The 14,956-nt window shown below is 37.7% G+C and overlaps 2 protein-coding genes across 9 annotated transcripts in view; one reads left to right on the top strand and one right to left on the bottom strand.

Moving 5' to 3' along the window:
- LOC104939516 (B-cell receptor CD22) overlaps positions 1 to 14,956 on the top strand; it is a 509,789-nt gene that overhangs the window by 377,987 nt on the left and 116,846 nt on the right. The window lies entirely within an intron of this gene.
- Positions 4,120 to 14,200, bottom strand: atpv0e2 (ATPase H+ transporting V0 subunit e2). Its single transcript, XM_010744695.3, has 4 exons — positions 13,993 to 14,200; positions 12,550 to 12,597; positions 9,013 to 9,111; positions 4,120 to 5,620 (listed from the first exon to the last, which is right to left on the bottom strand). Exons 1-3 carry the CDS (start codon positions 14,094 to 14,096, stop codon positions 9,018 to 9,020), a joined length of 246 nt encoding a protein of 81 aa, XP_010742997.1. The 5' UTR covers positions 14,097 to 14,200; the 3' UTR covers positions 4,120 to 5,620; positions 9,013 to 9,017.

Below are 14,956 nucleotides of genomic sequence, written 5' to 3'. Positions count from 1 at the left end.
GTACTCTGAATGAACAATACACTCTGGTTGATGAGAATAGGGTGGACAAAATATCAGAAACACCTTTCAGTTAACAAAATACTACAATAATGTTCATGCAGTTAAATCAACATCTTTGCAAAACAGTTATAACTTTTATTGTTCATTGCACCAAACTCAAACTGGCAGATGAGAAATGCAGAATTTATTCTAAAAACTACATTACATTATACATTGTTATGACTACATGAAAAAATATTTGTCATGATGTGTTGTTGTTGTTTATAAAACTCACCTGTTCGACTGTAAAAACTCACACTCAGTCCTTTGAAATCCAAATTTAAGGCCTCCATATCTATCAATTTGTTGTTAATGGAAAAAATATATATATAACATTGGCCAATATATTATTATTTTTAAATATGATATAACAGCCTCAGGCTCTATTTCACAGTATATATTTAAGTTGTTTCTGTGTGTATGTAGAGGGATTAAAATATGCATCAGCAGGCTTTCAGCTGCTCCCTTGTGATGAAATGAAACGACCCTCTTATCGTCTATAGCACAGTGAGTGTTATTTAGGCCAACTCATATAACTGTTTGCATAAGGATTGCTAAATCTTAATGTCCCGTTGAAGAGAAGTAGGTTGTCATGGAGCGTGAATGCATTAAAGCACATTTTATGAACATTAGCCTTGAGAGGATAAGCTGCGGGATGTTTGTGTTTATCTGTGTCTGTCAGTTACAGCCCATATGGCCTATAGGCTGTTTGTGTGTAACCTTAAATAATGTGGATTCATTTGGCTTTCATCTGTTGAAACTGATATGTAGGCCAGTGCTTGGATATATCATACTAAAGGAATGCAGTGCCATTTTTGGTAAGTGGGATCTTTCTCAGTTGTGTTAACAATCATGCAGTCACAAAAACAATGCAGCTTTTTTTTTTTTTTTTTCAGAATGTCATAGGGATTTTATGGGCTGTTTACTCATTAATCTGCATCCATAATGAGACTGCAGCACTGCTCCACCATTTGTTTATTTACAGCTGTGAATTATGCTCGTCCTCATAGGAGGTAATAAAAAAAAATCAAATACATTTTATATAACATAATCCAGCACGACAGTTTGTGCTGAGCCTGCAAGGCACATCACGGCCATATTTTCTGCAACAGTAAATATTAATAATCGCAATCATTCAACATGTTGTGTGTCATTATTTTGTATTCTGAACCTAATTAAGGGATCGTTGGCTGTCATCTAAGTTACCACACTGATGAAACAGGCATTTTTAAGGAAACAGCTAAGGTTTAGACCTCATGAGATAAAAGTTGTTTTCATGTGATTAGCAAACCCTTGATCCAGGACCGTCATTCTACTTAATACGATCCTGTTGTGCTGTATATTCCATTTCAGGTATCCTATGCTTAGAAGTTCATTAAAGGTCCAGTGTGTCAGATTCAGGGGGCTGTATTTAAGATGGAATGGAATATAATAAATAATATAACTATGTTTTCAGGTGTATAATCACCTGAAAACAAGAATCATTATGTCTTTGTTACTTTAGAATTAATCTTTTATATCTACAGACACGGCAGGTCCTCTTCCACCATGTTGAACCAACATATTTCTACAGCAGCCTAGAATGGACAAACTAAATGCCTTCCTTTCGATAGGGACTTTCAACACATTTTTCACCCATTTCACGGCCTACACGCCACTGCTAGAGAGTGCTAAATCCTACACACTGGTCCTTCAGTGGAAGAATGTTTAAAATATGAGCTCACTGGAGGAAGGGTTAACTCACCAGCTAACAGAAATAAAGTCAGTAACATAAAAAATGTACTTACTGTGAGGATAAATAGTATTTAAGTCAAAACATGGCGCAAGATGGTTTTTAATTTCTTCCTCGTTCACCAATTTGAGTTCTGCTCGGTGCTGAAACTTTTGGTCGCCATAGTTTCTCCATGCTAGAGAGGAGAGGGTGAAGTGAGGCGCTGCAATCAACTACATCGCTAGATGCCACTAAATACACACTGATCCTTTAAAAGCAAAGAAAATGCTTGTTACCTTTTAGTTCTTCACATGCTGGCTCATTTGAGTATCCCGTCAAAATATGAAGGGGGATAACTTCTTGTAAATCATTCCTGGTTTTTTTATCAAGGAGTATTTGAGCGCTCAAAAATCTGAAGTAGCTCCTTCTGCAGCATTTTGAGGTCCTTGTTGAAACATGTTGCAGGCTCTTGATTGAAATGGTTATGTGTGAATCATGCACACATGCCTCAAAGTGCCATTGTGAGAATCCTGGGTGAGAGTGAACCTTGTCCTTGATTGCCAAGGTAACTTGAACAAACTGCCTCAGACCTTCACCGGGGGCTCCTCTCTCTCACAGGCAGTGAAACAACATCAACAAGTGTGCAACAGGAAGGTCGGACGTACATCATATTTATTTTCTTCTTTTGCAGTGATGCGTTTGAGTACATGTGTTATTATATCCTTGTGAGATAAGATGTTTGTACCGGGGTCAATTTAAGGTATTTGGTGAAGTGCTGAGTCACACAGATAAATCTAGTTCATTTAGGTGTGTGCGTCTCCTCGTGTTTCTAGCCTGTTCGGGGGGAATGTTAACATTAAAACAGAGCAGCAGGATTATATTAGACATATATTCTTTTATTGGGTGTATCACATACAACGTCACTCACATTGAAGCGTTTAATTCACACTAATACAAGGTCACATATAGGATCCCATCTCAACCAACAATCAGATCTGTGATTTAGTAGATTTTTGTAACCATGGTGACTCTTCACACAGTAAAAAAAAAAAAATCCATCTCTATTTCCATCTATGTTGCCAGGAATATTTAACAGAAAGACAGCAGCCAGTTATCAGAGGAACTGAACAGATTCGGCAGAGGAAGGACAAGAAATCCAACAATGTTTAGAGCCAGTTCACAGCCAGCATGTCTGGAGGGGTTTATCTAAAGTGTGACACGTTCACTACTTTAGTTCAGTTTGTTCGGCCGCGTGAGAACAATGCCAATTGTTGTCCGGTGATTCACTGACACGCTGAAAATGTGACTCTGTCCTTTTACAAAGCTCACTGTAGCATTATGAGTGGGATCGGGAATGTGATCCAAACCAATGACGAAAACAACCCCAAAACACAAGGATTTATGGGTACATGTGATAGCCCGCAGTTAATGGTTGGAAAGCCTGACAGACGAAAATGAAGTGAGAGCAAACCGCAGTCTGGACTCATGCTCATATTCAGCTTTTTTCTTCGTGTGCTCTCAACTGGCATGAAAAACAAGAGACCTAAACACACCACTGAGCTAAAGTTACAGGAGGTGTCAGATTTGTTTTGACTCTCCACCAGCAACAACATCTCTAACTTGGCAGGTTGACAGGTGACAAAAACTCCAGCATTCTGGCAAGGAAAGTTTTACTTTGTTGGGTGCGATCAGGTGTGATTGCACTCTCGTTTGATGTGTTGCTTGTGTAACCCACTGTACATCACACTGCTCCGTGTTGGCTTTTAGATGCGTGCCACCACCACAACCACCAAAGAGGGCTGGAGGAAAAGATACAACGCAATTTGGTCTTTCTAAAAAGTAGCTGTATATTGATTTTGATTCTTTTTGGCTGAAGCAAAGTGGTTTTAGAGAAGAGGACGGGGGAGGGACAGTGTTGAGGAAGAATGAAGGGAGGAAGGAAGGGTTCTTAGGGGTGGAAGTAGGGAGTGTGGAAGGGAGAGATGTAGTTGTGGTAGTGGCTGGCAGCTCAGACTGTTAAAGCATCAGAAGGAGGAGGCACGTGTCACACCTGCATCGTATTCAAACCAAATGCTAAAAAAGAAGAACAAGCTGCTGGAGAAGAAGAACGAGCTCTTACAAAGACACGTGTATGACTTTGAAAACCACTGTTATGAAGCACATGACCATACTGTCTCTCTGCCCACTGACCGATTTGAGCTGGCTAAAGCTGCATGGACAACTGTATATCGATGCCAGGGAAGAAATGCTGGCGTCTGATTGGTTCTCAGTGGTTGATCTGCTGCAGCGGACTGTTGTGGGCTGACACGAGACGACCGCAGTCCAAAAAATAACCCTGACCTTTTGACTTCTGTTTTTTTTTTTTTTTCACTTGGTTGTAGTGTGAACGCATGCTAACTAAAGCACAGTACATTCAGCACATGTTTATGATTAATTACAATGATTATAATAGTCTTGCTCTTATGAGAATTAATTTACAGTATTTGGGATTTGAATTTTTCCTGCAACTCCTGCAACTACAGTAAATTAGAGAAATTGTCTATTCTTTGTTTTCTAACTGCAGGTAACGATTCAACAAACTACAAACTAGGGTTTGCAGCACTGTGATCTGACATACTGTTTGCCAGTGATTTAACATCCAACGTCAGCCAGTCAGAGGCATCCATCACTGATACGGTTCTTTATGGAATTTCTAACAGATTGCAGCTACTGAAAATGTGCAATGAAATGACACTTTCTTTTGTTAAATGTATTTTTTTTTTTTCATCTGCAGCTGAAAAGAAGCGAGGCATCACTCTGCCTTAAACAGCCCCTAACCTGGAAAGAATAATTAGCTGAAGTTTGAATGGGTGTAACTGCCTGACGGCTGAATCGAAAGAAAAATGTTTCAAAAGGCATTTGCTGCCGAATGAAATGTTAAACTCTATCAGCGTCGACCAGCAGCTTCAATCCAAAAAAACATATCCCTACAGTACAACCTACAGCACATCTGTGCACAAGCAGGCGAGAATGGGCAGGATTTCATCAAAAGGGGTCGAGTGGAGAGGGACTGAATTGGGCGATGAGATCACCATGGCAACGAGGACCTCCGCGGTGTGGAGCACGAGGGGAATGTGGGAGGGAATTTCATGCTGAAGTGGTCTAAAGTAGGAGGGAATCGCTCTTCACTTTTTTTTTTTTTACGGTTCTGGGAGATTCTCATGGCCGCAGTCCAAGCACTTACAGTAATGAACTCTTCACACACACACATACACACACACTCAACTCACACACGCGCACACACACACACACCATTACATCACAGATAATAACAGTTATATAACAAGGCCATGTGGACACTGAGGTAATTACAACGAGCTTACATCAGTGCCCGCAGGCCAAATAAATACAAACACTGAGAAATTCATGTTCCCTGATGGCAAAACCAAAAATGTAAACAAACACAAACTAAAGTAGCTCAAGGATTGCACATTTCAGAGATTAATATCTACTCCTAGGAAATCATGTTAGGGTTTCACTGGAAATCATTCTCATCAGTAACACACTAAACAAACACGTCCTGCCATTAAATAAGTCACAGCTTCAAACTTTGCGTGGTGTACTGGGGTCACAAGATGAACTGTGAAGTGTATTCTCCTTGTATTAAAACCCACAACAAGTCTTATTGAACTCTAAATCTTAAACTCCATGTACTGTACAAAATTGTAAATATTTCCAAAGAAAACTGACGCTGACTTTTCAGTTGCTGTCTCATAAATTCTGCAAATTGTGTGTGTGTGTGTGTGTGTGTGTGTGGGCATGTTTAATGGTTATGTTGAAATAAAGTCCAGCCAACCACAGGATAGGAATGATGAGAGGCATCGCAAAGTCCTGGAACAGAAAGAAAAACATATTTCAGCAAAGTAGAATTATCTTAACTTTCTTCAATCATGAACATTACCTAAAATCAGCAAGGGTCAAAGCAAGATGCCAAAAAATCTCAATAATTTAGAATACTACAAAGTCCAAAAGCGAGTGGCTCCGAGCAAAAAATGCCTTTGAAATATCATCAAAGTGCCATTTTTTTTTTTTTGTGTGCATTTCACCAAGCTCATTTTTTTCATGCAGTTGATAAATATTCATGCCTGAATGCCACTTCTGTCACTGTAGGCAGTTTAGTGGCAGGGATTTTCATCCCCCACTGTGCTCTGTGAGAGAAAGATGAAGTGGTTTTTGATTTGCAAACATGCAAGTACAGTACACAGCCCGAAGGATCAGAAACTGTTGGCACAAAGGAGCCAACAAAAGAGAAAATATACAAAAGTATAATGTTCTCATTTTCTTTCCAATCTCTCCGTGTCTCTTCTCACTATTTGGTCTTCGTTAACTCGGAGTGAAACAGATCGGATATTCTTTCTGGATATATAACTGAAGACACATACACACTTTAGAGTTTATCTATGGTTTCTTAATTCAGGGCTGGTTCTGAATTATATATTCAGTTTTCTAGTGTAGGTTATTTGTAGGCATTTATTTTTGTTTAGTATGACTAAATTTGTCAGCATACATTTAGAGACTTTTAAGAGCCATAATAAGAAAAAACATATGGAAATGTGTATTTTGATATAGCGCAATGTTCTATTATATATAATATTTTTTAATTCTTAAATGTTGATGTAGCTAAAATGTTTCTGTTTCTGAGATGCTCCTTGACTTTTATTGATGACGTCTTGGCCAGTTGGAGTTCATTAGTCAGCGAGAGAGTGGATGAGTGTTGTAACTTGTAATTTTTCACAATAAACATGCGAAATGACCCGGCTTGTGGATATTTATTCTGAGTCAAACTCATTTCTGTTCTGCTTTTACACAAACTTCAACTCAGCAGTGGTCATTTTGAAAAATTTGGTTTTGTTTTGGAGCAGTGTGTGGGTGCAGGTAAAAATCTGAGATGCTGCAGTGACTGTTACATAAATATAATCAGGTACACAATATTGCATAAAAACTAGTTGTTAAGATCTGAATCTGCATGTTTAATTTTTATTTCTCTATAATTGTCATTGTATTTATATCTAATGCAACATTAAGTGTTTGTACCTAAAGCTGCTGCTCATAGAAAAATGGCAGCTAGCAAGGTCTACCACAATAGCTTTGACCTATGATCTAAATACAAATGAATTGAACAGTAATAAAAAAAATAAAATTTAGTTCAAAAAATACAACGACTAGGCTCTGCACAATAAATACTTCAGCTGAAAAGATGATCTTGACCTTGTTTTTCTGGATTTGAGGGTCACCTTGAGTGGGTGGCCCAACCTGTCATCCATGTGCTCACTTGCTAACTTCTGTTTCCATAGAAACTAGAATTTTTTGGTTTTTAGAAACACTATGGCATTTCGTTCAGTGTCACAGTAGTCGGGGACAGGCGCACTTAGATTTAAAAAATAAAAATCATAGAAATGATGAGTAAACAACAACAAAAAGATTTTTCTAATGTGGTGTGAAAAAACCTTAACACTACCATTCAGGAGTTTTGGGGTCACTTGCCACAAAAGCTGTATTCAGTACTCATTCAGACGGCTGAGAGGACTACTCTGTATTTTTCAATGGTCTTTCAAGCTTTAGAAACCTCTTTACAAATCAATGTTATTTTGTTTGAAGGTTTTTAAAAATAATGTTCTGGAGAACAAACCACTGTACAATGGTTCAACTAAAAGGGCAGAAAGAGACAAAGATGCTCCTGAACAGTTAAACAAGAATTGAAGGAATCATTAGTCAGTCATTCGCAAGAAACTGCAACCTTAGGATCAAAATCTGTGTAGATTGAAATAAAACACAGGTTCATGTTTCAATGACTCCTAGGGATGTAACGATGCATCGTGACACGATTAAAAATCGGTACAAATGTGTAACGACTCGCACCAGTTGACAGAAAAAATTAATTGCGATTCTTCGCGAATGCGAGAGAAGTAGGATATGTTCTTTTTCTTCTTTTCTTAAATTAGAAATTTAAAGGTTACGTTATCTTAAGAAAAGTCACGGGATGGTGATTCATTTGTTCTATGTCAGACGTCAAGTCACGTGACTTACGTCACTATGTAGGTATGGAGCAAAGAACGAGGGAAGAGATGGCGACGGTAGAAAATAGCTTTGAAATAGAGGATGCACTGAGCAGTTTTAAATCACCTGTGTGGCGCATTTTGGATTCCCTATATACACAAATACAACCGGTGAGAAATGGACAGACAAAACCAAAACAGCATGTAAATATTGCAAGAGACTGTGAACATACATCGGCAACACAAGCAACATGCAGCAGCATATCAGCCACCAGTGAAAACTGCACATTACAGCAGTTAACACCAGTTTACTTGTGAGATTGTTTCTAAAGAAAGGAGATATTTTTCATGTATTTTGTTGTTTAAGGTGACCATGTAAGTTGCACTTTTTATAAGAGAACTTTTTAAAAGTTCTGTAAGAAAAACACCTAAAGATTTTTTCCTACAAATAAAAAGATAATTTTAATTGGTCATAATTTGTCTGTAGCTCATTTTGATCAAAAAAAATCGTATCGTGAACAAAAAATCGTGAACCGAATCGAGTCGTGAGTTGAGTGTATCGTTACATCCCTAATGATTCCTATAACAAGCGAAGGATATTTGGGAAAATGGTACTGTACAATACAGTACTCTCCCATTTCAAACAACACTGTGTGAACACTCACTAAATTAAAGTTTTATTTGTTGAATTATTCTTGTTTTGGGGCCAACATGAATTTAAATGTAAATAATACACCTGGTGACTGAATTATACTGCTTTGTCTGTTAAAAATAGTTTTAATTGGAGAAAAGAATAAAAATATTAATACAACAGGTGACCCCAGCCTTATAAACGGTGGTGTATATGAAACTATTTCATTTGAAATAATATCACATTAGAATTAAAACAGCTACTTTGACAAATCTCAACATTGAGACCACAGTAAACATGAATAAAATAACCCATAAAGTGCTTCATAAACTGTATTAATTACATTATTTACTAAAGGTTTTTATGTTAACACATGTAACAACACTGTTGTTTCAACATAAATCCAAATGTTCTCTGGTGGGACTGGTCTGTGTAATGTCTGTAGTTGTAGAAACATCCATTTACAGTATTACAGACTTTTAGCAGCTGTCTCTAATAGTTTATAGTGGACCCAGACAAATAGTGATAATGTCTGGACGTAAACCAATGTTTAGATTTACATCACAGGTTGAACCTCCTTCTCCTAACAAACATACCTTGTTTACTCCCAGAAGTAGCGCAGATACCATATAGTTTCATTCTTCAGCTGAGGGCCGAACAGCGGGTTGGTTTGGGCCAGAATGGCTATCAACCAGCTGAGTAAAGAGAGAGAGAGAGAGAAAAAAGAGAGCTCATCAGTACAGGCATATATAATTTTATCTCTTCTGAGAATTGTTTGGCTTGTGGAACTTCGCTGTACTTTTTGGGCCATACACCAATAGATCCTATTACTGTAATCGGGAAGGTTACTGTAAAGATAGCAAGCAAAAGCAAACAGCAGGAAACAGCTGTGCAACAAGTCCAAAAAGGCCAAGGACACAAAAGTCCAGCTTTAACCAACTCTCTCTTATCAGGAGGTCTGAATGCATGTAAACATTATTTTATCTTCGTGTTAATTCGACATGATTGTCTGCTGCCGTGCACAGATACTAATGAGTTCAACCTGCAGGCTGTCCTGGATGCAGATGTTTTCCTAATGACCTAGAAATCAACACGCAGTGAAACATCACGCAAACACTTAAAATGAATCAGTTTGTGGAGGAGTTTCCAGAGTTAACAGTTGTGAACACAATGCTATTATAATCTTTACACAACTGAATTAATGACAAGATGACTGTGTACTTCTTCTCTCTTGACCAGACTTTAAGTCAGGCAGATTGTTGGCCATCTACTACAGCTAGGGCGAATCTACAGAGGACCCTTTGATCATCTGTGCCATGTGATTTTCAGGCAAAGTTTATTCATGTTCAGTGGCGTTACTCATGATAAAAGCTACTCTGTTGACCGTAGGTGCCTCTACCTGTTTTTTCTGACGATGTGGAAGACGAAGCGTTCTTAAATACTGAATCACTCGGAAGCAACTGTGTCGAAAATGGTTCTCTGTTCTCTGTCAGAGCATCAGATACTGTCAAAAATGGCGACGTCTGCTGGCCAAACCCTTAATAGTGCATTTGTATGGAAGGATCGAGTCTGAGACTATGATAAGCGGTTAAGTCAGAATACCAGTGGTTTTACTGCCTTTTTTTGGTGTTATTTTGTTTTACAAAGACATATCGCTGTTAAACAGAGTCTGCAGCTCTGTTTTTAAATCCTGAGGAAGAATGACGTGTGTGTGTGTGTGTGTGTGTGTGTGTGTGTGTGTGTGTGTGTGTGCGTGTGAGTCCTGAGATGGTCATGTGACATCTTTGTGATACTTCTCCTTGAGGTATTTATCGATGTATGTGCTTCTGATTTGAAAGGTCGATACTCTGTGCATGTTCACAATTTTTTCCCCATGACCCATTTCCATTCCCATTAGTTGTTTGATACAGATCATTTTAGAAATTTGATTCAAGGGTTAGGCTGGTAGCAGCTGACATGTTAGCATCACGTGATTGGACCATCACACTGCGTGCTACTGCTACATACAAAAAGATTGCTACACTGTGGGTTTGACCTCCTTGATTTAAGCACTGGCATTGGCATTTTCTTGTTTTTTTTTAAATATATATTTTGTCTGTATATACAATTATTCTCTGGAAGATTTCTGGAATGAAACTTGTTTGAGGAGTACACGTGGTGGGCGTGAAGACTAAGACTAACAAGTCTTTTTTCAATATTTGTTTTTACCAAAATGTGAAGAGATACAGCTTACAGTCTTATAGTCAAAGTTTACCTTTCTTTCTCAGAAGTGCAATAATGTTATACGCAATATATATGTACAGTGTTCACAATCACTTATAACTTTATGTCTCTGTGTACAGTCCTGTCTATAGTCCCTTACGTTGTAATTTGTATATAGTTTTCTTTTTTTGTTTGAAAAGTGCATGTTTTGTTTAGTTATTTATTATTTATCTGATCTTTTGCACTGACAGGAGAGCTGTGCTCCAATTTCGTATTCTGTACTACCGTGCAATGACAATAAAGACTCTAATCTTTAATCTCTAATATATACAATATAGACCCAAGTTGCAAAATATTGGACCTAAAGCTCAAGAACATTACAACACTCTCTATGAGTATTGTATATATGATAAATAATGTCAACGCAACTTGTTCTAGGCCTAGTTTACTATGTTTTATTGGTATATTCAAAATATTTAACAACATAACATGAAGAGCTTATACACAACACAGAGCTATGAACTGAATGTATACTATGTATAGGTTATAAGTCCTACTGTATGTTACATAAGAACATGCTCTTTAATATTTAACATAAGATCAATATTTCTGAGTTCTCCTGTTTTAAGTAATCCTTAAAATTATACATATTCTACAAAAAGATCAATTCGTCCATCAACATCTTCATACTTCTGTTTCCTCCAGCTCACCCAGGTACATCATTTTCAAACTAAAGATAAAACAGCACTGACTTTCAAAGTTTGAGAATCTTCTTTTGTCTGTGATTTTATTTTATTAGTGAGGGGAGAATCACTCTTTGAAGGAGCTGTGGCTCCATCTAGAGGTGGAAAGGATAATCCTGCACACACAGCCTACACCTCCAAGCACTCGCTTTCCTCATCAGCTCTTGTACACAGTCAAGCTCCAAATATAAGTCATGAATGTAGATATTTTTCTCGGTTGTTTTAGGATAATTCCTCCTATTTCGAAACTGCTGCTGATGTAGACCCTTTTCATCTCACAATAATCGAAATTCACTTTGTATCCTCTGGTGCTCCTTTAGTCTATGATTTATCTTGCATCTGTCCAGATCTGTTTCTTATTCTTGCAGGTTGTTTGAGAAGGAGCAGTAGAGCTGCTGGTTTTTAAGTCTGATACTCAGACCTGGCCTCCAGCTTTGCTGTTGCAGCCTCAGTAAACCTCTGAAGAATATCTTGTTTCAATGTAGGCTACATTCACACTGCAAATCAGATTTTCTTGATCGCCATCCACACACACACTTCAGTACAGAAGTAGCAGCCATTTCTCTACAAAAAGCCATATTTTAAAAAAAAGTCTCTCTTTCCCTTTGTTATCATCTGCTCATGGATTCTTCAGCTTCCACTGCAACTTATACATAAAACCATAAACACTGACGTCAGTGGCCTCCATGTTTACTTCACTACTTCTCTGTTATTGTTCTTTATCTGCATGCGGGTCAGCTCAGGACCGTGACAAGTTCACACCGCAATCTGATATTGGCCACATATAAAAAAATAATGTGATGATTCTTCTTCATGTCTCTTGTTACTTAGTAGTTGGCAGCACGCTCTCTCAGCAGCATGTTCTCTTGCAAAATCCCATTACAATTGTTTTCTGAGGTCTCCGACTCATGTTGATTAGTTGTTTAGCACTAATTTCAATGTTTGTTTGTTTTTAAAGCCTTTTGACTTGTTATTGAGCTCTCCTTCTCATTTCTATCATAACACATAAAAATCATAACACTTAAAAAAAAATCGACTGAAGCAGAGTTTGTACGTACAGCCTCACCAGAAGCCGTTTCATTCGAAAGCACTAAAATCTTTGCAACGTTTTTAAAGTTTCATTAAGCGGGTGTAATCAGAGCAGCAGGTCACATCAACATGAAGAAGAGGAGGAGAGTTTGTACTTACAACAAGTAGCAGCAGACCGCTGTGAGGATGAGACTGGTGACAATCACACTGTCAAGAGAAAAACAGAGAAGGAGTTATGCAGCTCTGTCCATGCACTCATATACATAGTTCAATATTACCGTAATGTTAATCGTATCTCCATGTGACAATAACAATATTTTCACAGTGAGATACAAGCTCGACATGAAACTTTATAGGTAAACATTGGCCTATAACAGATATATCTGTATTAGTGTATATCTTCCAACATGCACCAATATGAAAACTTCAATTTTACACAACAAAATACAGAAAAAGAGGTAATTAGAGCTATTAATTGTGTTTTATTTGTGTTTTTCTAATGTATAGTAATTACTGTTTCAGTGTACTGATTGTGACATTGTTATTGTATCTTGGCTTCATTACGCATCTTTGTCATCAAGTGTTTGATAACCATGTTTGTGGGATCACTGTAAAAAAAAAGTGCTTTTTTTTTAACTCCCTAATATCAACATCGACCCAAAAGAATCCAGTATCGGTCAATAAGACATTTACAAAGAATTAGTGGGATGTTTACTTTAAACTTTAATAAACAGTGCCATGATCATTTCTGCAGTACCCCTACTACATGTCTCACAGCGTATTTAAAGTAGCAATGCACCAACTCTTATAAGCTCATAATACAGACACTATAGATGTGAGGTATGATGATTTTTTGGTATTTTCTGAGCTACATTAGGTTAAAAACTGATATTTCTGTCTCTTTTATCTACAAACAGTTCTTTGAATTATAATAAACAAACAAATAAACATAACTATTTATCAGTAAAATAATATAAAATCCACCCGCTCCTTTCTTACAACCTGTTTTCAGATACCATCATGGTAAATATAGACTGAACTGTACAACAAATGAAGTGGAGTAAGTTTCCATCAAAGCAGAAACACTTACAGGTTAAGACATCTACCATTATTATTACAGTTGATTTACTTGACCACTGTTAAAGCATCTTTGATTAGATAATAAACTACACTGCTCTTATTTTGTATGGTCAGGGTCAACTATGAACCACTGTGATGGCTCCAGCATCACTGCTCTACAAGACTCACAACTGGGACAAAAATAAATAAATACTATCCTCACATAATCAACATTATCTTTTCAGTCTTATATGTTATTGGATCGACCCTTTAACCTTACTGCCCTGTTGGGATGGAGGTATGGGTGGATGGATGGGAGGTAGGAAGGGATGTTGGGATGGACGCACGGTGACGCGCAGGGCCTCCATCCCATGAGCAGCAGCGCGCTCATGTATTTAATCCAGATACTATGCAGCAAACGTTGACTTTGAACAATAATTAACAGACTAATAACCTGAATTAGAATCGTAGTGTATAAAATGTAATGCAACGCTAAATAAAGGCCCTTAATTGCTGTCAATTAACGGCAGCTAGACCACCTACCCCCGGTTGGGTCCTTTGGGCACTAAAAACGGAGCCACGACCCCCACCAGCGCCCATAACGTGGTGAAGCAGATCATCGGCAGAGCGAGAGAGTGAGACACCATGGCTTCAGTCCGCAGAAAACAGCAGATATGGAAGAAATAACCTGTCTGTCCTCTTGGAAATAGAGAGCATCAATGGCTGCTGGACGAGCCTGTCGCTTTCTCAATGTCCTCGCCCATTTAAGGCAATGCGTCGTATGATTGGTCCAGACGTAGGAGACAGCGATTTGTGATTGGTTCAGCTGGCTGCCTATCAGTATTACAACGAGAGGGATTGGACGGATGTTTGTGCCAGCAGACTGCGGGCAAGATTAATATATATATTTTTCCATCCTTATACCAAGAAAACCGAGAAGACACATGAAAAACTTCTGTTAAGAGCCATTCACGAGTGTTGTTTTGTATTTTTTCCTCTTTAATTTTCAGCAATAAATACACTGAGTCATGATCTGATATCTACAACTAACTCAAACAATACACAAACTAAATAATCATGTAATAATTGTTTAAAAAAGAAACACACACACACACACACACAGTATATATGGCATATACGGTATTTGCATAGTGTATATGCAAATATCTAGACTGCATGCACTTATATAGGAAATTATAAATAAAGAATAGTTTATTAAAGAGTTCTAATTACTGGTAACAACATGACTCAAGCCTTAGTTGGACCTTGATCTTATTATACTAATATCTATGTAACAATGCAGACTGCAGTATGTGCAGTACATGGAAGCCTTTGACAAAAGATATTGACAATATTATCTTATAAGATAACATTTATGTCCAGAATATCCAGGTGATAGGACATTGGAATGAGAGTCTAAATACATTTGGTTTCATAGACCTAGTATTAAGTGGTCTCAACTTAAACGTTTTAAGAAGTATCACTGTTATGGAAAGAACAAAACTCT

The sequence above is a fragment of the Larimichthys crocea genome, chromosome X, assembly GCF_000972845.2.
Source record: "Larimichthys crocea isolate SSNF chromosome X, L_crocea_2.0, whole genome shotgun sequence".
NCBI classification, from domain to species: Eukaryota; Metazoa; Chordata; class Actinopteri; family Sciaenidae; genus Larimichthys; species Larimichthys crocea.
The sequence above is the reverse complement of the archived record's forward strand: the minus strand, read 5'-3'. Positions and strand labels throughout refer to the sequence as shown.